Source organism: Podarcis liolepis (genome assembly GCF_965112155.1).
Source record: "Podarcis liolepis genome assembly, chromosome: 7".
NCBI lineage: Eukaryota > Metazoa > Chordata > Lepidosauria > Squamata > Lacertidae > Podarcis > Podarcis liolepis.
Window position 1 is genome coordinate 50577550 of NC_139561.1, and position 24832 is coordinate 50602381.

The 24832-nt window shown below is 38.4% G+C and overlaps 1 protein-coding gene across 1 annotated transcript in view; it reads left to right on the forward strand.

The window, feature by feature from the left end:
- Positions 1-24832, forward strand: part of WWOX (WW domain containing oxidoreductase) — a 544910-nt gene that overhangs the window by 9753 nt on the left and 510325 nt on the right. The window contains exon 5 of the mRNA XM_083515079.1: positions 12545-12651. Within this exon, the coding sequence (XP_083371205.1) occupies positions 12545-12651 (107 nt within the window). The remainder of the gene's footprint in view (positions 1-12544; positions 12652-24832) is intronic.

The following is a 24832-nucleotide window of genomic DNA, read 5'->3' on the forward strand; positions in this document are numbered from 1 at the left end:
ATTTTTACCATCATGCATGAGCGGCGAAACCCGGAAGTAACGCATTCCATTACTTCTGGGTCGCCGTGGAGCGCAACCCGAAAGCGCTCAACCTGAAGCAACTTCAACCTGAGGTATGACTGTACATGTTAGTAACTACTTTGTGTTGCTCCCTTGTCTTTGAGTCCTGCATAGTTATTTGATCTTGCATTGTTTTGCATTTGTCTCTGCCTGAGACATGATGAAATTGATACATGATATCACAATTGGCCCCTCAAAAGGTAGCTGCCAATAACACCTTTGTGCTCTATAGTGCCATCCCTTTTGTTATAGCTGCTTTCCAAAACCTGACTAAGTGATGATAAGAGACACAGTTTTTAAATAGTTTTGCAAACGTGCTTACCTTGGTGTCCTTGTTTTGTTTGCCCTTGTGGGCTGAAGACTTTTTTTTATAATGTCTGATGCTTGAAATGGAAAAGCAAACTAATGGCATGTGAGGTATGCAAAACTATCTTTGTGTAACATTTGTGTTAAATTTCTTTTAGGCTTGTCAAAAGTAGACAAATGCAAAGAGAAAATGAATTGGAATGCAGTCATTGGAACCATAGTGGCAGATGTGATCAAATATATTTGGATTAAGGGAAAACTGTAAAACCATAGTGTTGGGGCAAAGCTATCAAAATTGTTAGATTGAATTATGAATATTGTTTTTCCTCTATGCAGAACTTTTGAATAGTTTCTGTTGTCTGATCTTAAAATTAGGGGAGAACTAATATGAACAGGAACTTGATTAAGGTGAAAAAAAATCTTTAAAATGTTAGCAGAGGATAGCCTAAACGTCCTTGGACTATGGAAGTGTTTTTTTACATGGTGATGAAGAGTTTAGTAATACCCTACCTCCTGCAGATCATATAGTAGGATACTTTCTTTAGTATGAAAATAATCATCTTGCTGTTGGCTCAAAATCCCAAACCTGCACATTAATCGGAAAGTAGAGTTTCATTAGAATCCTGATTATCTAAATTTGCTGTGAAAGTTCTCTTAAATCTCCCAAGCACAGAAGCCAGGCATTGCTTGTTTTTGTTTTTTCCAAGACATGGCTTTTGGGAGATTTCTGTGAAATCTACAGCTCTTGGGAACCTTGGCCTTTATTTTTAAAAATAAGCAAAGTGAAAACCTAGTCCTTGTAATGGTAGAGATGCCTTTTTAATATGTTATTTTTGTGGGTGGGGAGTGAAGCAGTCCTAATCACTGTCCATCCTTAATGGAATTTCTTCAGTGCCTGCCTAGCAGAATACTGTACAGTAGAGGAAAGTTGCATGGAACTTACTTGCATTTAGTGTCATGTAGAGAACAGAAGAAATGCTCAAGGTCTGTTATCTTACTCCCCAAAAGTGTGCTGCAAGCATTCTACACTGTTGCAGGAAGAATCTCACAATCAAATATACCTGAAGTTTTTTTTAGTTTTTTTTGATGGGGTTTAAGTTCAAATGACCTCCTAGTATGTATATTAGCGTTGCCATCTTTAATTGTGCTTACTTTTACATTAAGTACCATTCTCTCTATGCTCTAAATTATGGAGTTAAATTCTTAATAATAATGCTTTTGTTGAAATCTAGTAATTTCCACTGAGGTATTTCTAGAAATGGTATCTGTTCCTTGTATTGCCTCATGCCTGCTTTGATAAATCTATTACTTGGGTAATGAGCAGTATACATGGATGGTTAGTCAAGTTATTGAACTCTATCAACTTTGGCTGAAATTCACAATGCAAGACAAACTTGTAATACGTAAGATTACATTGAGGCCAAAAGGTTCAATAATCACACTTGTAATGAAATCTCTTTGGTATATCACTTGTTAGCATTATTTATCTTTCATTACAGAACACCTCTGTGCACTACCTAACTCTATAAGTTGGAGTCACATGAAAGCTTATTTAAGGAATGTAACAGCTCCCCCTCTTTTGCCCTGTCACAGTTTCCCCTGTAAGCCCTTGTAGCAGGTTTGGTTCATAGCTGAATTATAGCTCAGTTCTTATGAACAAGCTGTCATTGCTGCTTTTATATCTCCCTTCCAATTTTCCCGTAAGCTTTTTGGGAGCACTGTTTACTTTTGACACTTCAAGAATATCTAATGGTTAGGGCTGCGACATCTAGCTGGCTAATAGTAGGTTAGGCTAACTGCTTATAAACCTCCTGATCAATTTGAAAAGTGTGCTGTTCATGGACTGGGCATCATAATTTGTTTTGTTTTTTTAAGTTTAATGTAAGTCCTTAATGAAAATTACAGGTGATGGGTGCTATCTCAGAAAGAAGGAATGCCTTTTCTAAGATAATATATGTTGTGATGTATGTGCAGTTCCATCTAGTTTGACTTTCTAAATGGAAGACTTAAATTAATGACTTACTTGGGTGGATGTAGGGAGGCAGAATGAGAAATAGAAAGTGTTTTGTTTTCAACACATCTTTCAGACTTGAAGCCCTTCTAGTCTGTATCAGGTAATGTTGCTTTTTAGGGGCTTTATAAACCTATTAAAGTCTGCCTTGGGCAAACATAATGTGGATTAATGGTTGCAGTAGTTGGCTGGGATGCTGCATATAATCTGTTTAGAGTTTGATAATATTTGTTTTGGTGCTACATAAACTCATAAAATTGTAGATTTGGGGTCAAGGGTCATCTAGTCCAACCCCCTGCAATACAGGAATCTTTTGCCTAACATGGGGCTCAAACCGACAACACTGAGATTAGCAATCTCATGCTCTACTGACTCTATTCTAGCAGTCTATAGTAGCAAAGCAAACTGTTATCCTCCCCCTTCCTCGCCCCCAAATCAGAATAATTGCAAGACTTTCCCCACACTTTACTGGGAGAAGTAAGAACTGTTATATCCATAAACAAAAGAGAAACCTAAGGCATCCTTCTAAACTACTAGTACTGATCTAAGAGCTGCCATTTAGTTGATGGCATCATGACATTGTTGCTGTCCTTGTGTTTCTGAAAAATTCCATATATTCCTAGCATTTGTCATGACCCTGGTTTTGCATGGAATATGAAGGAGGGAAGAATACACTGCGTTGGGACTGTGACCCGTTAGGGGCATCCTGCATTATATATAGAACTGCATTCGCAGAGTTTCTTGGAAGAAGCAGACAAAAGGATTGAAGGCTATAGAGCAGATGAGCCTTTGCATTTATCTTCTTGCTCCTAAAAAAATTCTGTGAACTTGTTTGGGTGATACTTGTATGTTTGTTTGGGGGGGGGGGGCTATTGTCTTTTGTTAATCAATTCCTAATGTCCATTTGATTCCTCTGTGTATAAATAGAAGAATAAATAGAGAATGATCTAAGGAATCTGTCTTTGGTTCCATTTGTGTCTAGAAGTCACACTTGTTTTCCCAACTCAGAGAAAATGTGTTGGTTTAATGCTTGAAAAGATCCAGCACACTTTAGCTGACAAAACAGTCTTCTAATTTCATCTGAGATGAAATATGCCTTTTTAATTTTATGAAACTGCTTGTATTAATATTGCACTGTTGTACTTGCCAAAAGGAGATTTAAAACATGCAACTAATTTTGTTTTTCCTTAATGCTTAATTAGTACTCTGTTCTGCAGTAGCTTGCTCACAGAGGAGCTGCACAGTAATTTTCACATCTGAAGAAGAAGCTGTTGAGTAGCAAGTACCCCCTCCTGCTCTATTTTCCTGTGGGCATGAAAACCTACCTTCTCTTAAACTTCATTCTCACAAAGGCATTCTTTCCCTGGAAGATAAACTTGCTTTGTCTTCTGAAAAAAAATAAATGGAAAAAGAATTAATAGGTAGAGCAATTGTGAAATACAAAGCTGTGGGTTGTAGATTGTCGCAAGAAACAAATCTGCTGGGTAGGTATTGAAAAAGAGAAGAAGGGGGTCTTGCTAACTGAAATGAAGTAAAATTTCAGGAATTTGGTTTAATGCAGGCTAATCTAATGGCATGTAGCTGAAGACAGAGATTTCCAGTTGAAGAGAAGGCAGTGAGACATCTGTCCTGAAGTATATGAAATTCTTAAAGGCTGATGCTGCTATTTGCGATGTACCAGATTGAAGGAAGTTGACTTACAGAGATATCCATAAAACTGAGCTTTCATTAGAAGTCTCTGTTGTTTTTGTTCACTAATATTGGCAGGGATTCAAATAAGTGCTTCAGGTTTTGCTGAAGGCTCAAACATGTCCAGTGTAATTTTAATGTGCTCTTTATTTCTTTCTATTTCTCTCTCTCTCTTGTTGAATAGCAGAACCTCACACCATGTAACAAAATAAAGTTGAAAAACCACTCCCTTGAAAAAGAGGGTTACAGTGTGGCATGATATTCAAGAAATAGATGTTCAAAGTTCTCTTGGATACATGAAATTATTTTTGTGAGATGCAGGTAATAATGTTTAACCAAAGCAAAGACAAAGTAGTAGGTGATTGTCCTTTAAGCTCAGCAGGGAAATGCTGGCATAGTAGAAACCACAACTTACCTTTATCAATATATGCAACTAAATAAACTGAATGTTTTAACTGATGACTCAATTTTTTTGTGCCATCTTCTGGATGCAGGTAATTTTTTCCATTATATTGATACCACAGAGGAAAAGGACAGATTTTGCTTCAAAAGAGTGGCTTTAAAGCAAACAGTTACATTATGAATATACCAAATATAGTTCCCTAAATACAGATTTCTGCTAATGAAACATGTATGTACAAGAATACTTAAGTGGAGACTAGTTTCATTAGTGGGTTGCCAAGCTGTGTTTCCTCTTAAGCGTGCACTTCCAAAAAGTGTTTGGGAATGTAAAGTATAAGCCTGTAAAAAGTGACAATAATGGGCTGTTTTACTCAATCTAGAAATTCTCTTTGCTTCTCCTCCCAACCCCAGTATCTCACTGAATTGATGCCATAGCCACTCACATGGTCAGCTGCCTGCTTGATAGAGAGAGGAGCATGAGGGTAACTGGATTGAGTCTCAGTGTCTCCTTTCCTACATCATAGTGTACTGATACTGCGAAAGCTTTACCTCACTTCAATATGGAAGGTGCTGTGACTGTTCACCTTTAGCAGAGCATATTGTGAAAGGATGGCTGACTTGGCACTATGCTTAGGATTGGAGGTAAAACTAGTTTTGAGAAGTATAGATTAAATCTGTATTATGCTGGCTTCAGTGTAATTTGACTACTAAATACAGTGTATAACTATTTCACCTTTTCACTAAAATACTCAAGTTTGTATACACAATAATAAAAACGTTTGAAATGCAAACTAATATGCAGAATGGTAGCAAATAAAGTGGTTCAAAACAACTACACTGGGAAGTTAAAACTAACAACAGTTCAAATGTCTTCTTAAAGAAATAGTGAAAGGTCATAACAAAGTATCTGAGTGAGGACACTCGCTAGGTAGGCAGTTCCAGAGAATAAGCTTAGCCACAGAAAAAATCCTCTCACACATCTTGTCTAAATCAAAATAAAAAAATTCCTTCCAGTAGCACCTTAAAGACCAACTAAGTTAGTTCTTGGTATGAGCTCATACCAAGAACTAACTTAGTTGGTCTTTAAGGTGCTACTGGAAGGATTTTTTTTATTTTGACTATGGCAGACCAACACGGCTACCTATCTGTATCTTGTCTAAATGTGATTTGGACGTTAGTGGGTATTTGATCTGCTTCATCTATTTATTTTTGTCTGTTTGAATAGGCTGTTACTACAATTGAATTAAACATTTGGTTCTACTCCCCTATTTGTGTACATCAACATATTACTTTGCCTTTTTGCAGCTAGTTAACAAATGTTAACATATATCATATGGCTCTTATTTTAATGGGTGGGATGGAAGTTAGAATTGATAAATTAGGCAATGTATTTTGTTTGCATTCCCTATCTTTATTCCCTTAAACCATATAAGATGCACATCTTAGATTCCCTTAGATGCACATTCCGGCAAAGTGCATCTTAAATTTTTCATCAAATGTTAAAGTACACTGAAAGTACATGATTAGCAAAATGAAGACTTAAATAGGTAATTGCAGCATTTCCTTAATCCTGTTCTTGAAAATGGCACTTTGCTATTCATGCTCATCCAAACCTTCTGAAACCTTCGCTTAAATTTTGTATTTCATGTGCTATAGAGCAAAAGACCTCTGTTTACTGTGGTACATATTCAACAGGGAACACCAATTACTTCTATATGAACACACCTATCAGATTTTCATATTTTATAAATAGGTAAGCTTGATTCAGAGTACAGTGGTACCTTGGGTTACATACGCTTCAGGTTACAATATAATACTTTGGGTATTATAACTTTGCTTCAGGATGAGAACAGAAATCGTGCAGCGGTGGCATGGCAGCAGCGGGAGGCCCCATTAGCTAAAGTGGTGCTTCAGGTTAAGAACAGTTTCAGGTTAAGAACGGACCTCCGGAACGAATTAAGTATGTAACCAGAGGTACCACTGTAGACTGATTGAAATTAATGGATCTGTTAGACATGTCCATTAATTTAAATGGGCTTACTTTGCATATTATTAACTTTGGATACAACCATTGGGATAGTGTCCAACTATGTCTTTCATAGATGGACTTCCTGTTCCAGTACCATTTTTCCTGATTTACCTTGTGTGTGCCCCATCCCAAAAGTTTGCTGTAGAGAATTAGGAAACCTTAAGAGCAGCTTAGGTTGTAGGAAAATGGGATGCAGAGGAAGGAAAATCTTCAAAAATCATCTTTCACCCTCTCCTGCTAAAAGAAACCTGCTGCATCAAATAGCACAATGTGGAAGGATACATCTGGATACTTTACAACTAATTTCTGCTTCATGGTTTTATATACACACATGCACAGGATTGTATCCAGCTAAGTTCTGTTCAGAGGAGACCAACTGAAGTTTCCATCTAAGTTATGGAGATTGGACTAGATTACCCTCTGGATCCCTTCCAACTCTACAGTTCTATGACTGTGCCTATCATTTTCAATAGATCCAGGTTTGAGTAGGACTAACATTGGTACAACCCACTATGTATGATTTCAGATCTATACCTAAGATGAACACCTTAAAAATATGTGTTGAAGCCATGACAAATCATGTCAGAAAAATAAACCTTCCTTGATATTACTCCTGATGGAAACTGATAGGAAGCAAAAGAAAGGTAGATAAGGTACAAAAGCACTAGGAAGGTAGAATTGGAGCCCCTAAGCAGATTTTCTGTTACCAGTTACTGAGCTAGTTCAGATATTGTTCCCAAGTAAGAAAACTCAAGCTGGAAGGGCCTCAGGTGTATTCCCTGGGCCAAAACAACTTAGTTGCTGAACACATTGGCTCCTGAATGCCGCAAAACCAGAAGTGTGTGTTCCGGTTTATGGAAAAAATTCAGAAGCCGAACGCCTGACGCAGTTTCCGATGGAAGCAGGGAGCCATTCGGAAGCCATGCCTTGGTTTTTGAACGGTTTCTGGAGTTGAAAGGACTCCCGGAACAGATTAAGTTTGAGAACCAAGGTACCACTGTATGCTGGTCAGTGGGTAGGTTTGATTATTACAAAGTATTTTTCTGTTTTACACTGTCTTGGTGCTGTAGAAAAAGAAGCAGAAACGGGAAGTTTTAATAAATTAAGAAAACATTTTGTTCTGCATAGAGCTTTTAATGTTTAAACTTTCACATGAAATGTTATAAAATGTTAAGGGTTCAGTAGGGATAAGGGAACAACCCAAAAAAGCCTGAGTATTGGATTTGAGGCTTTAAAAAGTTTTGTAAGGCTTATATTCCATCATGCTTGTATCCTTACTGCTGTTAAAAATAGGATTGTCACTAGGGGGTCAGATAAGAGTTTTTTCAACTGGGGACTAGTTGGGTCAGTCCTGTCTCGAGATTTTTAGGGTGGTTGTTTTAGAATTTATAACACACTGAATATTATACTGAACATTATTGTCCCAACTTGAATTTGCATGGGCATTTTAAATTCAGACTGGTTGTACTTTGTACAGTTCTCTACTCTCTCTCCATATTCTACATTTATTTATTTATTTATTTATTTATTTATTTACGTAATAGTTAAACAGAAACCCAGCTATTGCAGGGGATTATTGCAAAAATATTTCATTTCTGGCTACCAGCACCATATAGGTAAAGTTATATACATATGGAAATTTGCAAAACTTCTGGGAGATGCACACTTTCAAACAGCACAGGAGAAGGGCCAAATTCAGTAGCAGATCACATGCTTTGTTTGCACTAAAAGGATCCTAGGTATAATTCCTGGCATCTCCAGGTAGCTATGGGAAAGACAGTAAATAATAGTGTTCTGAGCTGGATGGATCAGTAGACTAACTCAGTATAAGTCAGCTTTACATATTTGTTTTCCTGTAACACAGTTTCAGATACCTACATAGCATATAATATCTGGGAATTTTACAGAGAAATGAATGGCTACAATTGTCATCTGAGACCTGAGAACCAGTGTGGTGCAGTGGTTAAGAGCGGTAGTCTCGTAATCTGGGGAACCGGGTTCGCGTCTCCGCTCCTCCACATGCAGCTGCTGGGTGACCTTGGGCCAGTCACACTTCTTTGAAGTCTCTCAGCTCCACTCACCTCACAGAGTGTTTGTTGTGGGGGAGGAAGGGAAAGGAGATTGTGAGCCGCTTTGAGACTCCTTAAGGGGAGTGAAAGGCAGGATATCAAATCCAAACTACTACTCCTCCTCTTCTTCTTCTTCTTCTTCTTCTTCTTCTTCTTCTTTGTGTGTCTCTTCTGTGAGAAGTCCAGAGGGTGGCAACATGAAAATGGGCCTTTTCTGTGGTGGCTCCCTGCTTGTGGAATGCGCTCCCAGGAAGGCTCATTACATTGCCTTCATTACATACCTTTAGAGACCAGGCAAAAACATTTCTCCCAGGCTTTTGGCTAATTAAAGAATTTATAGCCTTTTAGACTGTGTGGAGATTATTGAGGGGTGTTTTTTTTCTTACTATGGCATGCATTTTTGTGTTTTTATATTGTAAGCCACCCTCTGATCCTTGGATGAAGGGCAGTATAGAAATTTAATATAAATAAATAAAACAACTCTGAGATTTGTATCTCCTGCTGCTATCCTGATTTACACACAAAGGCCTAAAATACCTTATTTTCATTTTAACCTAGTGTTATTTTAAGAAACTTACCGGTACCTGAAAACTTTTTGAGTGATGGTTAGATCTGCTCCTGGATAAAAAATCTTTCTTCCAACACTTGTTTGCTGTCAGATATCATTCAGTTCATTTATCTATTTAGTTGGACTAGTAATAAATTGTGAGGAGTTGGTATTACAGTATGAAACTAATTTTAAAACCAATACAAATACAATTCAATATCAATGCTTATTTTTACTGAAACAGTAAAATGCATGACTGGCTAATAATGTTTGCAATTTTTAAGTTTCTTTGCTACATTTGCTTAGAATGGAATTAGAAAGGTTGCATGTGTTGAAACTGGATTCATCTGTGTGCAATGAATTGCCCAGATAATTAAAGTTGCTCGGTACAATGAATGGCTTTAAAAAGGCAAGCAGGAAAATTGCTAAGACTTAAATACTGTAAGCATGTAATTGCAGAGAATGGTATAACTTTATGTGGTGTCTGTTGATTCTATAATCTAAGTTATACCCTGTGTTGTAAACTAAATTTCTCTTGCCCCAGGGTGTTTCTAGAAGTGAAGCAGCCTGTGTTTAATAGCTTTTTTCCCTGGGTAAACAACGTTTAAATGGATGCTGCAGCATGTTTAAAATAAAAGTGGAACAAATAGTTACCTTGTTCTGTCAATTTCTTGGTATTGATATACTTATATTATTGTCCTATTAAGTATTCGTGTGCTAATCCAAGTGTTTACAGTTGGAAGTCATTAAGCTGTAGTACCATGAGAACTTGGTAGGAAATTTTCTATTTGATGTATCAAAAACATGCACCAAAACCACCTAATAATTCCTGCTGCTATATTTCCTACCAGTTGTCACAGCTGGAAAAGTTGGCTATGGGCATTGATAATGTATTGTGAAATAACAGGAAGGAATTTAGAAAAACAATTGGGCTCTGCTCTTTGTATTCTTCCTTTCTTGAATCCTACTGCTATATCTGAGGGCCAAACTAGACATTTTTTAAATCAGTGAAGGGGTTAGCCCCCTTCCTCCTGTGAGGCAGTCCTGATGAACATCCCCTCCACCACCAACCTGAAGCTACTGTTAGCCCTGGAGTATTATTTAATTAACGATCTTGAGTCTATGTTTTGCAAAGTTGTTGTTTGCTATGCATTTGGATGCCTCTTAAGATGTCATAACCAAATGCTGCCATGGTGGTTCCTGAAATCAAGGAGCAGGTTTTTGTCTATATTCGGATACAGTTCAAGATGGGAGATTAAACATATCAAAACTGCACTATATTTTGGTTTATTAGAATTCCTCAGCCACACTTGGAATAGTTATTAAGGTGTATATCATGGCTAGATTGTGTTTGAGTGGGGCAGTCTGATGCTGTGTATGGAACATTCTTCGGAGCTCTCAGATTTCTTTGGGACATCTTTTGTGAGTTGCTACCCCATGAAACTTAGAAAATTCCTGGATCAATCTGAGGAGAGCCTCAGAGAGCTTGCTCGTTTTCACTACACATTGCATTTAGATTTGTTTCGCATGAGTGCACACTGGAGACCTGTCTTGGTAATATGGTTTATTTACAAATATACAAGCAGAATGCAACTTGGGTGCCTTGGAAGAAAGGCTCTGTGATACCTCCATTTGAATCATAGAATCATAGAGTTGGAAGAGACCACAAGGGCCATCGAGTCCAACCCCCTGCCAATGTATTTATTAATTAAAAGCCTTTTTATCCCACTCTTCAGCCATGTCAAATCTGGTGAAGGACCACCAGTGGGGCAACAATATCTTCAGGGACGTGGTCCATATCAGCATATTTTGGACCTGTAACATCAAAAAATGGGTTGTCATGACAAAGTCACATTTCATTCTGCCATCAAGATTCAAAATGGTGCCTGGCATCCAAACTTCAACAAAGACTGCCACCCCCACCTTGAAAACCTTCATACCAAGTTTGGCAACTGTATTTCGAGAGGAGGCCAAACCTATAGAGGACGAACGGAAAGACAGGCAATCCACTTTCCAAAATACATGTGAATGATAGTAATTTGATTTTTCCTATTGAAAAAGGGGCAAATATGCAAATCTTTTCAATGTCAGAATACTCTAATTTCAAATTCTACTGTCAAATTCCAACTGCCAATGTACCTCGAATTTAGTTTTACAATTGTATCAGTCACTTTTATGTTAGCCTAGTTTTAACATTAAAAAGCTCACATCTTCAGCATTTTCCCCCATGCCTCAATTTCCCTTCTGTATAAGAACCCATTTACCATTTGGGACCACCCACAAACAAGGGGCTCAAGGGAGCACCCAAGGGTCAAATGGCCAATACAACACCATGAGAACTGAGCATTTTAGTGAGTATTCCCAGTGAGCACCAATTGTCACACCATAACATTTTTATTCAGGGACCAAGGGTGTTGTCACTTTGTTAATCCAATTTCTCTGTTCTTAATTGAGTTTTCTTTTTTAAAATACAATTGTAATTGCATTTTAATGTGTGTGTATTATGTAAGCCACACTGAGGGCCCCTAGAGTGGAGTAGGAATCATAATAACAAATCATATGAGCGTCACTCCCCTGGGATGCGTAACAATTCTTTCTAGCAAGTTATTTCTTGAATCCACTTCTCAAGTCCCTCTGCAATGCATCTGGGTGGATGGTTGACTGTTAAATGATATCAGGTAGAGAAAAGACTCACATAAGTTCCACATATGCTTGGTACTGACATGGTAAAGAAGTGATTTGAACAGAGTCAAAGTGAACATTTTTCTCACCTTCATTTCAGGCCATTTGAGTATGCCTTCTTCTATATTAATTTTATGTATGCTGAGGCTCTGCTCCTGTAGGTTAGGTGTGCCGCTATGAATGTTAGTCCATTTCTCTTGTGCCACGTCAACTGTGCCAACATTCACTCCTTGCACCAAGTTTGATTACACTTAGATTGTTGCTAAAATCTCTAAATTTCCTAAAAACCTTGTTTTTTTAAGAATTGTTTTTATTTTAAATTATTTTGCACTAGGCAGAAAAAATACATAATTAAAAACAATACTTAAAGCATAATGGTACATATTAAAACTACAATTAAAAATCACAAGCAAAGGGGGGAATCAAAGTAGAGAATATCAGCATTTAAAAATCAGATTCACAAAACTATGCTTAAAAACTGCTTATAAAAGATAATAGACTTGGCTGCTGGCCAAATGTAATGTTGCTATTTTGAATATATACCTCTATTTCAATTTGGTTTTATTTTAATTCTTTTATTGGTTTTCAGTTTTTGAACTTTAATGGGAAAGTATGGTAAAAACAATAATCAGTATATTGTAGTATACAGATAGAATCCAGATATTTCCAGTCTCTTGGTTGTTAGTTAATACCTACTGCTTAGCTTTAAATTCTGATTCTTTATGTTCTCAATATCTGTTTTGCTGTAGGCTTTGAAACAGCCAAGTCCTTTGCGCTACATGGTGCACATGTCATCCTTGCCTGCCGAAATACGTTAAGAGCTAATGACGCTGTCCAACGCATCATGGAAGAATGGGTAAGAGAAGGTGTTTCTTGGCACCAATAAGTATTGTAGAAAGGTCAAAAGCTCTTGGAAAGAAAGTGTTCAAAAGAGTGGGAGGGTTGTATCAAAGGAAAGATTTCTTGCAACCGTAGCCATCATTAATACTAGCTATAGGTTGGTGCTCTTAACCCTGGGTAAAATTCCAAATGTATTTTGATACCAGGTTTTATCTGTCTGACTTGCACCCTAACACTGAAGATTGGCTTGTGAGGCACTGGTAAGGGGTGAGGTTGAAATTATCACTGTATTGTCTTTTTTGTCATTTCTTGATTACATGAGACAGAGCCTTTTGGTTGTAGAGCCTGTGAAATGCTCTCTGGACCAAGGGCTACTTGGTGCTGACACTGGCATCTTTTGACACCAGGTTAAGACTTGTGCTTTCCACCTGGGCATTTGATGGAATTTGAGCCAGCTGAGTCAAGGCTTTATGCTAGTGCTTCTCTGGGTTGCTGATTAGTGTTCCTCTGCCCAATGGAAAGCTGGTGTTTTATGTATTGATTGGAAGGTTTAAAATTATGGTGGTTGTTAACCATTTTGTATGTTTTTAAAATGGATTGTAAGTCACCCTGAAACTGTTTTGTGTTGTATGTATGACTATCTAATAAAATAAATAAATAATACTGCGAGCAGGGAAGATGTATACCATTATTTATTGGTGTGTATGGTACTTTGCAGTGTAACGAGGTTCCTGTTCTAAAAAGCGTGCATTTTAAATTTTGACATATAGGGTGGGGGGGGGGGGGGGAGGAAGGTGGAAGAGGAGGAAGAATACACAATCATTACCTGTTGTGTTTTTGTGTGAAACTTCTGCAATTTTTACAGAGACATGTAAATAATGAAAATATTGCAACTGTCAATAAAGATACACACCATATTTGGAACTAAATAATGACCGCAGCCCCCTGGATCCCAGTGCGACTTCTGGTAGTGTGGTCTGGCTTCATCCTCCCCAGGCTGGATACCTGGAGGTCTCCACCTACCTTAGCTAGTCGCCCAATCCTGCCTGGGGAGGCGTTGCCAGGGGATTGGCCAGGTAAGGGGAGGGACCATCCTGCCCACACAACAGAAATGCAGGCACTGCTACGTCAGGGTCGCTGTTGAAGGGCTGGAAAGGAATTTTCCTGCATTGGAAGGTTTTGCCTTTCCCGTAGCAAAACGTCACAACTTTGGCAGTTTCACGCCTTGGGTGGAATCCTTTAGTTTATCTACCTAAATGGGTGGGGCGTGAAGCAGTGACCCACGCCCCCCCCATTTGTGGTGGTGATACCAGGGTTCCCCGTTAAAGGGGTCTTGAGGGGAGGCACTGGCCATACACTGAGAGGTTGTCATTGCTCTCCCCTCCAACGGTGGCGAAACGGGGGGAAGGCTCTCTGTTTGAATATATGTTCTCCAGAGCCAGCCCAATCCCCACACATTCTGGATAACCCTGAAGTCGCCCAGATCCCTGGCTGGGGACTGGGAAGGATAAATGCCCAATGCCTGAGCCAAGGTCTCCCTACATCTGAAACTTAATAAAGTTGTGGCCAATTTTAATCCCATAGCACGTTGTCTTGAGTCATTATTCCGCTCGGAGGTCACCTGGGGTTGGGGGGACCCCGTCTATCCACACAAATAGATAAATAAGTATTTCAAAGACTGCTGATTAGCTTTCCGTTTAGAACCAGCGCTAATTTTGCCATTGTTGGCTACTGTACTGTTAATAATGTGGGTTTAAATACATTGCTAAGTAATTCTTATGCCTTAAAATGGAGCTGCCTAAATGGATCCGGTTCTTGTGAAAAAGTTATTATAAACTGTTCATTTTCATGTCTTCATTTGGTTCACTTGAGGACCTGAATTTACATTGAATGATAACCTGATAAGGCCACAAAGGTTACCAGCCTACGTTTCAGCTGGTCATGGAGAAAAAGGCTTTCCTTCCTACCCAGGTAGCATGAAAACCAGCTGATCAGGGACAGAATTATCTTGCTAGCCTGCCTGCCTGGAATTCCTAGTTGCCTATGGAGATCAGCTAAGTTGTTAAATGCAATACTATTTTACACCCACCAAAGGTTAATGCTACGATTATCTCTAGGTAATTAGCGGAATAAATGAGTGTGTATATGAAAATACTCAACCTGAAATTTCAAAGAATATAATGTTGGATTAAGAGATTTTGTTTATTGCTTATATAATTTTTTTCCCGGGCCTATGAAATGAACCATGAACCCATCTTTTGAAACAGCCTAATAATAACCTTACAACGTTGTGAAGATTTAGTTGCTTCACAGTTTACATAGCAATTGTGTTTGTCACTACATTGGTGTTTTCTGCAATAAGTACATATATGGTAAAATGTTTGGCAGCATATACTTGAGAACCACAACTGGCCATGGTTCCCTGATGTGTGACTGGAGATGGCTGTATCCCTTTCATGCTTAATGTGAAGCTGTTGTTAGATTTGAGTTTAATGCACCTATCTCATCATTGCAGTATGAAGTGAGCATTTCCGGGAATGAATTGAAGAACAAAGGTCCCACATTGTCTTTGTTTCAAATTACTTCAGAAAAAATGCATTTTATTTATTAACCATTCCCCATTCCTAATTGTTTTCAGTACAATCTCATCTGTAAAGTGGGTAGCTAGAGCACCTTCAATGCATCTTTGTAATGACTTTGTTGTTGTTTATTGAGAGGGACTAATTAACTTTGATTATTGCACTAATATTATGGCACTTTGACAGTCCCTCAGATTTATGACTCTGGGAAAATAAACAAATGAAATGCAGGTGCTGGAGCAGAAAGAATAAGTTATTACTGAACTTTAATTACTTGAAATGTGTAACTAGGAGAGAATTAGTTGATGAATTACAGAATGCTTAATATTTACATCAAAATGCAAGCAATCTTGGGTAGGAGATAAAAGAGAGTAGCTACTTAAAGTTAAGAATTTTTTTACAAAAAATCTATTTGGTTAATTTTAGCAGATTGGTACTGCTATTAAAATGCTGAGGCCTATAATCATACACACATATATGTGTTTGATATTTGCTAGTGGCCATTAAAAAAGCTGCCTGTCAAAAACCTCTTCTTTAATACCTGTGCTTTCCATTTGTGATCTTTTGCTTGCTATAACTCGTGATGCCATTGTCTGATTTGCTCTGGTATCACAACAGGACATTGTTGCCCACCCCCTGACTACTATTGACTTATCTGCTCTTACGTCAACGATTCTAGCAGTTGAGACAGGAGAGACCTTAGAACATGAATTATGAAATAGCAACAGAAATATATTCCATGTTCAAAGCAAACAGTTGGCTTCTTAACAGTTGTAATGTTATGATTGCAATAGCTCAATTTAATAATTTGATAATGTTGATAAGACATGTGTCCTGAGAATTGCATTAAATGTAAATTTTATATGTATATTTGACACAAATGTTATTTTCCATTTATATCAGTAGTGCCACAAAGCAATAGGCATTTGGATGAAAATAATGTTTATATCCTCCACTTCCAGTATATAAGCTTTGCAAAAAAAAGTGTGATCCTGATAAACCTGACCTTAAATTTGGCATAATAATCCTTAAAATGCAATGTGTCACACTAGGTATTTTGTAAAAAAATAAAAACAAACTTCCAGAGGTTGATTAAGCTATGTTTTTGGAGACAATGCACATGTGCACATGCTCTCTCTCTCTCTCTCCTTTAGCAAAACAAGCCATTTTTTGGTGCCAAGCTTGTCACTTTTGTAGTAAAGCCACTGTTCAAAAACTTGCCAGTGTTGTCTCTGGTACAGTGGCAGACTGGGATGCCAAGACCTGTTGAAAGGAAAATAATATGTGATCAGAAATGGGACCCAGAAGTGATGTATCTTGACTATAATTCATTTGGTTTCTTCATAAATATTCAACTCTGCCTTGAATTCAGTGAGGTTGAATTCTTAATCCCACAGTTAATGCCTGTAGTTCCAGAGCTAGTGTGGTTCAGATCCCTGTGTGGTTCACGTCAGCCTTGAAGCTTACTACATTGCCTTGAGCTGTTTGCCCATCTGTCAGCCTAATCCTGTTTAAATTACTGCAGTGCATTCAATGTGGTGCTGCCCTTGAAGAGTGTTCGAAAGCTATGGATGATACAAAATGTTGCACCCAGTTTGCTTTCTGATGTGTGCCTTATAAGACTGCATTACACCTGTTTTATATCAAAGACTAGCTTCTGATTTATTTCCAGGCCAAATTAAAAGTTCTGATGTTTACCTATAAAGCCCTTAAGGCCAGGATATCAGAAAGACCACCTCCTGCCATGCAAACCTGAGAGTAGATTACAGTTTTCTTCTGAGGTCCTTTTGTACGCCGCACAAGATGAGGCTAGGCCTTTTCTGTGGTATGAAATTCCCTTGGAACAGAGATTAAACTGGTCCCATTTTGCTTACATTCAAGTGAAAAAAACAACACTTCTATTCCATGTGGCTTTTAATAGTTTATATCATGTGAATCTTTGATTCTGCTCCTTATGGTTTTAAGAGATTTTCTGCTCTGCTCTTTGGTTTAGTATTTAAAGTTGGTTCTAATGTTTTGTTTTTGTATACAGCCTTTGGTGACCATTGTGATGTAGTGGCTGGTGGCGGCCATTCCATTAGGCTGCAGTGTAGACAGATGAGAAGCTGGGCCAGTTCACTGACACAGCTGAGAGACCAACGGGTTTTTGCTCCTTAATTCTCACTGATAGTTACAACAGCTTTATAACATCATTAGTGCCTCAGTTTTATTTTCCCAAATCTTCCCTCCCAGTCCCTTCGTCCGTCCCCCCGAAGGCCCCCTCAAAATTGCAGTGGGGGGGGACTGTCATGGCCTCAACTTCATGGACTTGGAGCACCTGCCTGGATTCAAATCCCTGCTCAGCTCTGAAGCTTGCTGAGTGACCATGGTTCAGTCTCCTCCTCAGCCTAACCTACCTCACAGGGTTGTTGCAAGGTTAAAAGATGGAGACCATGAGACTACTGTTGAACCCCCTAAAGGAAGAAAATAATAATAATAATAATAATCTGCATGTGAGAGGTGTATGTGTAGTGTTTTTCACAATTCTTGGATGTTTAGGTGGTTTATTGTTGTCTTAAAACCCGAAGAATGCATTTCTGTTGGTTTTCAAATTGTCATGAGGTTTTCATTGCATGTTGGAGGCTGATATCAGTTTAAAACTGTGACAATTTCTTGTGCTGGAAAAAAAGGAAATTAGAATTTTAAAGCTATGATTCATTTTAATCAGAAATTGTCAAGCATAAATCTCTTCTTGAGTAGTGGAAAACACCCTAAAGCGAGCAGGGGAAAAAATATCAATACTTTGCAAAGGAGGAATGATTGTTCCAATTCGCAGCTTAATTGACTTTAAGGCTTAATGAAAAACACTCTGGCACAGTTTGTAAACACATTTGCTCAGGAGAAGGCTGAAATCCTATCCCATGAGCTGAAGAACTCAGGGGCTTATTCTGTATTATATTATTGACACCACTGAATGAAAGAGTAATGATTGAGTAGGGTTTTCACAGCTCCCGACTGTATCCATCTCTTTAAGAAATACTTCAGAATATACACAAACAGAATTATAGGGTTGGATCCAAAAGATAATTATAAGAAAGCAAACATCTACTAGCACTATTTTGTAAATGCTTAAGTTTACACAGTTCTACAATGGGAAGCTAGGTTTTTGTTTGTTTGTTTGTTTGTTTGTTTGTTTTGCTACTTCCTAGAGCAAGGGTTCTCACACTACTCCCAGGGCCCACTAGAGATGACTGAAAATCACAGTCTCATTAATCATAAAATGGTGGTGCAAAGTGGTATGAGTGGGAGTTAAAATTGGGCATAATCAGCAAATACAGACATTGCTTTCTACTGATATCTAATCCATTTCTGGAAATTGCTAAATCATTGGCCACTGCATTTTCCTTGCAGCAGAGTTCCATAGAGTTCCATTTTAGGCAAAATTTGCTGAGAGGCTCTAAAAACTATACCTTAATATCCTTTATTGTATTCAACAGCCAGATCCAAATTTTGATAGTGGTCCAATACCTTAGCTTTCCATGGCATTCCTGTTACATCTATATACGTTTAGCGATATAATGCACAAATTAAATAGCTATCCAGTTTGTTTTCTGAGAATCAGATGGTTTGAAGAATTTATATCAGCACTTTTAAGCCGCTTTTAGAATGCGGAACTTTCAAATTCTGAGTATAAATTAGCCTTTTTTGGACTGCTGAAGTCATTCATTGTAGTTTAGCGTATCATTCTGTGTAATTCTGTAGCACCATTTAAGACAGGTGTGGGGAATCTTTTACCCTCTATATGTTGCTGGACGAACATCCCTGGCCATTGGACATGCTTGCTGGAGCTGCAACATCTGGAGGGCCAGAGGTTATTCACACCTGATGCAAAACAATGCAGTTTTTCACAATAAGCATTTCTCAGTCAGCCACAGCAACAAACATGTTATTGCTGAAAACGTGGTTGCTATCACTATATTGCCAGTCATGCCTCAGTCCCCATCCCAACTTTGTATACAGTAGTACCTCTCAAGACGAATGCCTCGCAAGACGAAAAACGCGCAAGACAAAAGAGTTTTCCATTTTTTGAGTCATTCCGCAAGACGAATTTCCCTATGGGCTTGCTTTGCAAGACGTTTCATTCTTGCGAGTTTGTTTCCTTTTTCTTAAAGCCGCTAAGCTGCTAAGCCGTTAATAGCCGCTAAGCCGCTAATAGCCGCTAAGCCGCTAATAGCCGTGCTTCGCAAGACGAAAAAACCGCAAGACGAAGAGACTCGCGGAACGGATTAATTTCGTCTTGCGAGGCACCACTGTACATTCTTATCAGAATGAGTCTATGAGAAGGCTTTGTTTGCCTTCATTGACATCATCACATAGACAAATCTGTGGCATGGTGACTGTTTTTATTCACTGTTTGCTCCCTGATTGGCTAGAATAATGCAAGAAAAACCTTTCCAAGTTAAAAGATTAAAATGGCAGAAAATTAGTGGCAGATCAAGGAAACGGTGGCTGCAATCATACACAAAGATGACCGGAATAGCAGACGGCTGGGTTTCTCTTTGGACCTTTTGGTCATGCCTTCCATTGTTGACAGTATCAACAACTGAACCTCAGGAACATTCAGTGAAGCACTAGGTTTTTTTAATGATCTGTAAGTAAATGAATGTGTTAAAAAGCAAATGGGCAAATTAAAGCAATTTAACAGCTTCACAAACAACTGCATGGATGAACTGTTGAGATACACTTTTTTCCCCTTGTACTATAAACATATGGCATGAATTTGCTTCTCTCATTACAGATGCTGAGAGAAGGGGAAGACAAATATTTATAGTACGTTCATGTTTTACAGTAAAAACACTGTTCAGTTTGTTTATACAGTTCCACTGTTACAGTTTTTATGGTTGGTAATGAAACCACTGTAAAATAGGGTCTGAATTATATAGCAGATGTGTTGAGCCTTTTGCACTCTGAAAGGCTGGCCCATTGTTGAATTGTGGATATCATTTATACCAAATCAATGTCCTGAGAACAGCTGAACTGTTTCAGACCTTTGTCTGTGTGTATCACTAGCCTTGTACTACCAACATAATAAAGATGTGATTTTTATGATCCAAATAAATGCAGCAATTTTCTTAAAAGTAATTAGATTTTGAAATACAAAAGCTGCCTCTCTGGTTCATGTGGGCAAGCAGAAGATACTTTAAAAGATTTGGTAGGAACTTTTCAAGAGTCTTATGGAGGTGTTCCAAAAAGGTTAAGTGATGTAATGTTACTACTTGAATTTTTCACCATTAGATTTTGGTGATTTACAAGGGAGGATTCACATACAGGAACTTTCCTCTTTCCTTTTGTGGGCAGGAGCTTAAGAGTCTGCTCACTTGAGAGAACAGGGCGCACTGGTGTTTATCTGCATTGGAGTACCTTAGTCATTTATTCATACCATTTAATATATACTGAAGCTTTCAAAATTGTAAAAATTGAATATTTTAAATCTCTCTGTTTAAAACTTCAGATATAAAACCTGACACATGAGTTAATGGTATAGGTGGGTTTGGATGCTGTTTGAAGTTCAAGTTTGTCTCAGATTGGGAGAAGGGGACAGGAATGTGCACAGTAGATCTCTGCAGAATGCCAACAACATTGGGGTTGTGTGTATAAGTCTACATATAAACGAATGCACACATTCAAGATTCATTCTTGCATAAAGCAAGCTCTGCTTATAATTTAATTTTTGAAGAAGTAAACTTGCCAGTTCTAAATTTCTTAAGACTCTCTACTGTAGTACTGGCAATATAAGCATGCTACATATTCCATAATGAAGAAGACCAGCTTAGCTTATGGTAAATACACTACTAAGTGTTTATAGTACATTTCATACTTTACATGATTCCTTTTCTAATTCTGCTTATCTTTTCATTCTAATTCCCTAAAGGACATATAAAAGAACCCCTAAAGAGAGTAATTACTGCTCTACTTCTTAACCAAGGCTGCTTCTGCAAAGAGAAATCTGAGCTGCTTTTTAACGAAGGCAGTTTTAAATAAAAATGCAAATAAGCTGCTTTGTAACCACATTATTTACCCACCTAGCCTCTTATTACCATGTTTGTATTGTTGGCAAACACTATTTACAGTCGTGTAGAAATTAACATTACTGGTCCTGAGGAAAGATTGTTGAGGGTAGGTTGTGCTTTGGAACCAATTAGGGTGAACCTTGTCTCCGTTTTGACTCATGGGAGAAAACATAGCCTTGCAATGTCAAATAATAACATTAACTCAGACTATGCAGGCATACCACCGTAATTATATTATTGGCCTTATTTTGCTTCTGCAGTGCTTTTCATTGTCTGCATTTTAAAACCATCCAGCAGAAGAAGTTCTGGGGAGTGGCTTAATACATGCTGTGATTAGTTTCAATGGGAAGTCCTGGAGAAAAATGAGCCCAGCCCATTTTTGCTCAATTGAATTTAATGTGAGTCTTTAAAAATCTACTAACAGATATCCTACACATAGTATTATTTTCTCTATTGAAAAATAACTTTGAAGACACCCTCAGAATTCAGCAAACTTGATAGGTGTTAGGAGAATGTTACCAATAAAGCAGAATTTTCACACAGTGAAAGAAACTACTTACTTCCCTGCTATACAGAAAATGAATATTTCTTAACATCTGAGATGAACCACATTTAAAGGTTACATAATCTACAAGATTATGTAAGAGACTGAGACATAGTTTTTGAAACTCATGAAAACTTTCCCTTATAAGCCCTCATGAGCCAACAGTGTGACGTGGCAGCTAAAAAAGCCAATGCAGTTCTGGGCTGCATCAATAGGAGTATAGCATCTAGATCAAGGGAAGTAATAGTGCCACTGTATTCTGCTCTGGTCAGACCTCACCTGGAGTACTGTGTCCAGTTCTGGGCACCACAATTCAAGAAGGACACTGACAAACTGGAACGTGTCCAGAGAAGGGCAACCAAAATGGTCAAAGGCCTGGAAACGATGCCTTATGAGGAACGGTTAAGGGAGCTGGGCATGTTTAGCCTGGAGAAGAGGAGGTTAAGGGGTGATATGATAGCCATGTTCAAATATATAAAAGGATGTCACATAGAGGAGGGAGAAAGGTTGTTTTCTGCTGCTCCAGAGAAGCGGACACGGAGCAATGGATCCAAACTACAAGAAAGAAGATTCCACCTAAACATTAGGAAGAACTTCCTGACAGTAAGAGCTGTTTGACAGTGGAATTTGCTGCCCAGGAGTGTGGTGGAGTCTCCTACTTTGGAGGTCTTTAAGCAGAGGCTTGACAACCATATGTCAGGAGTGCTCTGATGGTGTTTCCTGCTTGGCAGGGGTTGGACTCGATGGCCCTTGTGGTCTCTTCCAACTCTATGATTCTATGATTCTAAGCTGAGGAGGCCAGAAGAGAGGCTGTAGTCCACCAAAGGACCAATTGGGATTCTTGCAATAATTCTGGCCTAATGAATGTTGGTCTGATCCACCATTGTTGCTCTTAAACCAGAGTGCACACACTGGATTGCTTAACAGTTGACAGTTAAGTGGTGCTGGGCCAAAGTCTCAGCTTTCACAGTCACTTCTGTAGACTGAAATTTGAGGAACATTGAGGCTTTATTGATGGCTTGGTTTTTTTATTGGTGGGGGGCCGGGGAACTTATGCAGAATGTAAGCTTCATATCTTCCTCAAAACACAAATCTCAGCTTCCCTTTCTGCCCCCATTTTACCACCCACCATCTCTCTCCCCCACAAAATGAGGCTGAGTTCAAAGTTTTAGCCCAGATGCACACTTGTCGATTTAAAACTTGATGGTGAGCCACATAGATTTTGGTTTAAAACCAACCAACTATGCAGGAATGAAGTCAGCCCACTCCTGTTAGAGTAACAGGTGCTGATTTTAAAACATTGGTTTGTTCTTTTCCCAGAAGCTCATTGCATCCCAGTGGTTAATAAAGTTGGACCTCAAGACACGTGTTGAGAGTCCAACTAGCCTCAAGTGAATCTTTCTTCCTCAGGATTGGTTTCCCATCTGTAAACTGGGAGTAACAGCAGCCTATTCCACAGGGTTGTTGTAAGAATAAATAAGATGAGAAAATGTGGCTTTTCCAAGGCCTTGGGGATTGCTCAGGTTATAAATTTAAATTAAAAATCACTTCTTTTGATTGGTTTAGAAAGATGGTGCAAGAGCTTCCTTCGGCAGTATGTATAGTGCAAATGAATGACATCCAAATTTGTGAAGCTTTCCATATTTGAAAGAAAAGAAAAGAAAAAGAAAGGTGGTGCAAGAGGAAGTCAGAAATGCTGGGGGGGGGGTTGTGGGGGTGTCTTTTTAAAAAGATCTGGCACTGTATAAGTACAGCTAGATTGATGTTATGTGTGTGTTGGGAGCACGCCCGAGATATAACTGTCCATTCATTACAAAGTGAGGTAAAGTAAAAAATCTTTACATTGCTCTTTTCTGTTTTATGTGCTGTAAGGAAGCATTTCACATATGTGTATTTCTGATTGTGCTAAAGGGGTAAGAAAATATTTTTTTCGAATGCAGGCCCATGCTATTAAAAATGTATTCTTGCTTCAGTTGTGACTTTCCATGGGAGTACTGTGGGCCAGGAAGGATTGCTGTCAATTGGAACCTTAAATGGAAAGGTGAAACATTTTGAGAAAGCAAAGTAAACTGTGTTTCCCGTTGCTTCCACAATTCTTTATGTTCAGGACATATTTATAAGGGAAATTAGATTGGAAATTGAATCTAAATTGTTCCCATTTTTTTGCGAAACCTCTATTAATTCAGCCTAGTGGAAGATTCTCAGTGCATCATTTTTGTGGGAATAGTTTTATTACTTGCATATAACTTTATAAGGAGGTGGTAAAAATAAGTTATAGCATAGTGAGTTTATTCAGAGTTCTTCCCCTTTCTTGTCCCTATTTCATGTGAGATAGCTGAGATATGCTTCACTGTTAAATATGACTGTTTAATAAAAATATTAAGTTAGCATGATTGTATGGTTGAGAGGCCTATGAAAGATTCACAGGAGTTTTGCTTTGTGTTGACTCAGAACTGTCATTCATCAGGCAATTTGGATGTAAAACCAAATCAGAGTGTGAGCAAATTGATTAGCAAACCAGATTTTCACATTCTAGTTTGCTGGCCATTCTCAGTTCATGCTGTTGGTTTGCACAGAATACCAAATAATGGTCAAGCTTTGCAAATTATGGTTTGATATTATTGTGTTATTATCCAATCAGTGTTATTATCTATCTGTTTTTTGCTGTTTTAAATAGGTGTCAATGGGAAGCTAATACTCATATTTCTTATGAGTATCTCATGCATCCACTTTTGGGTGCTTCCTGTGATGTGCAAAGCCACTCAAGATGCAACAGAGATAATGTGTTCAGGACTCTTTCTCCCTCTTCTAATACTAGAATTCTGGGACATCCAGTAAAGCTAAATAAGGACATCTAAGGAAGACCCTGTGTTGTATAGTGGTTGGAGTGTTGGACCAGGACCTGGGAGACTAGGGTTTAAATCCCCTCTGTGAAACTCACTGGGTGAGCTTGGGCTGACCTTTATCCCTCAGCCTAGTCTACCTCATAGGGTTTTTGTGAGGATAAAATGGAGAGGGGGGGAA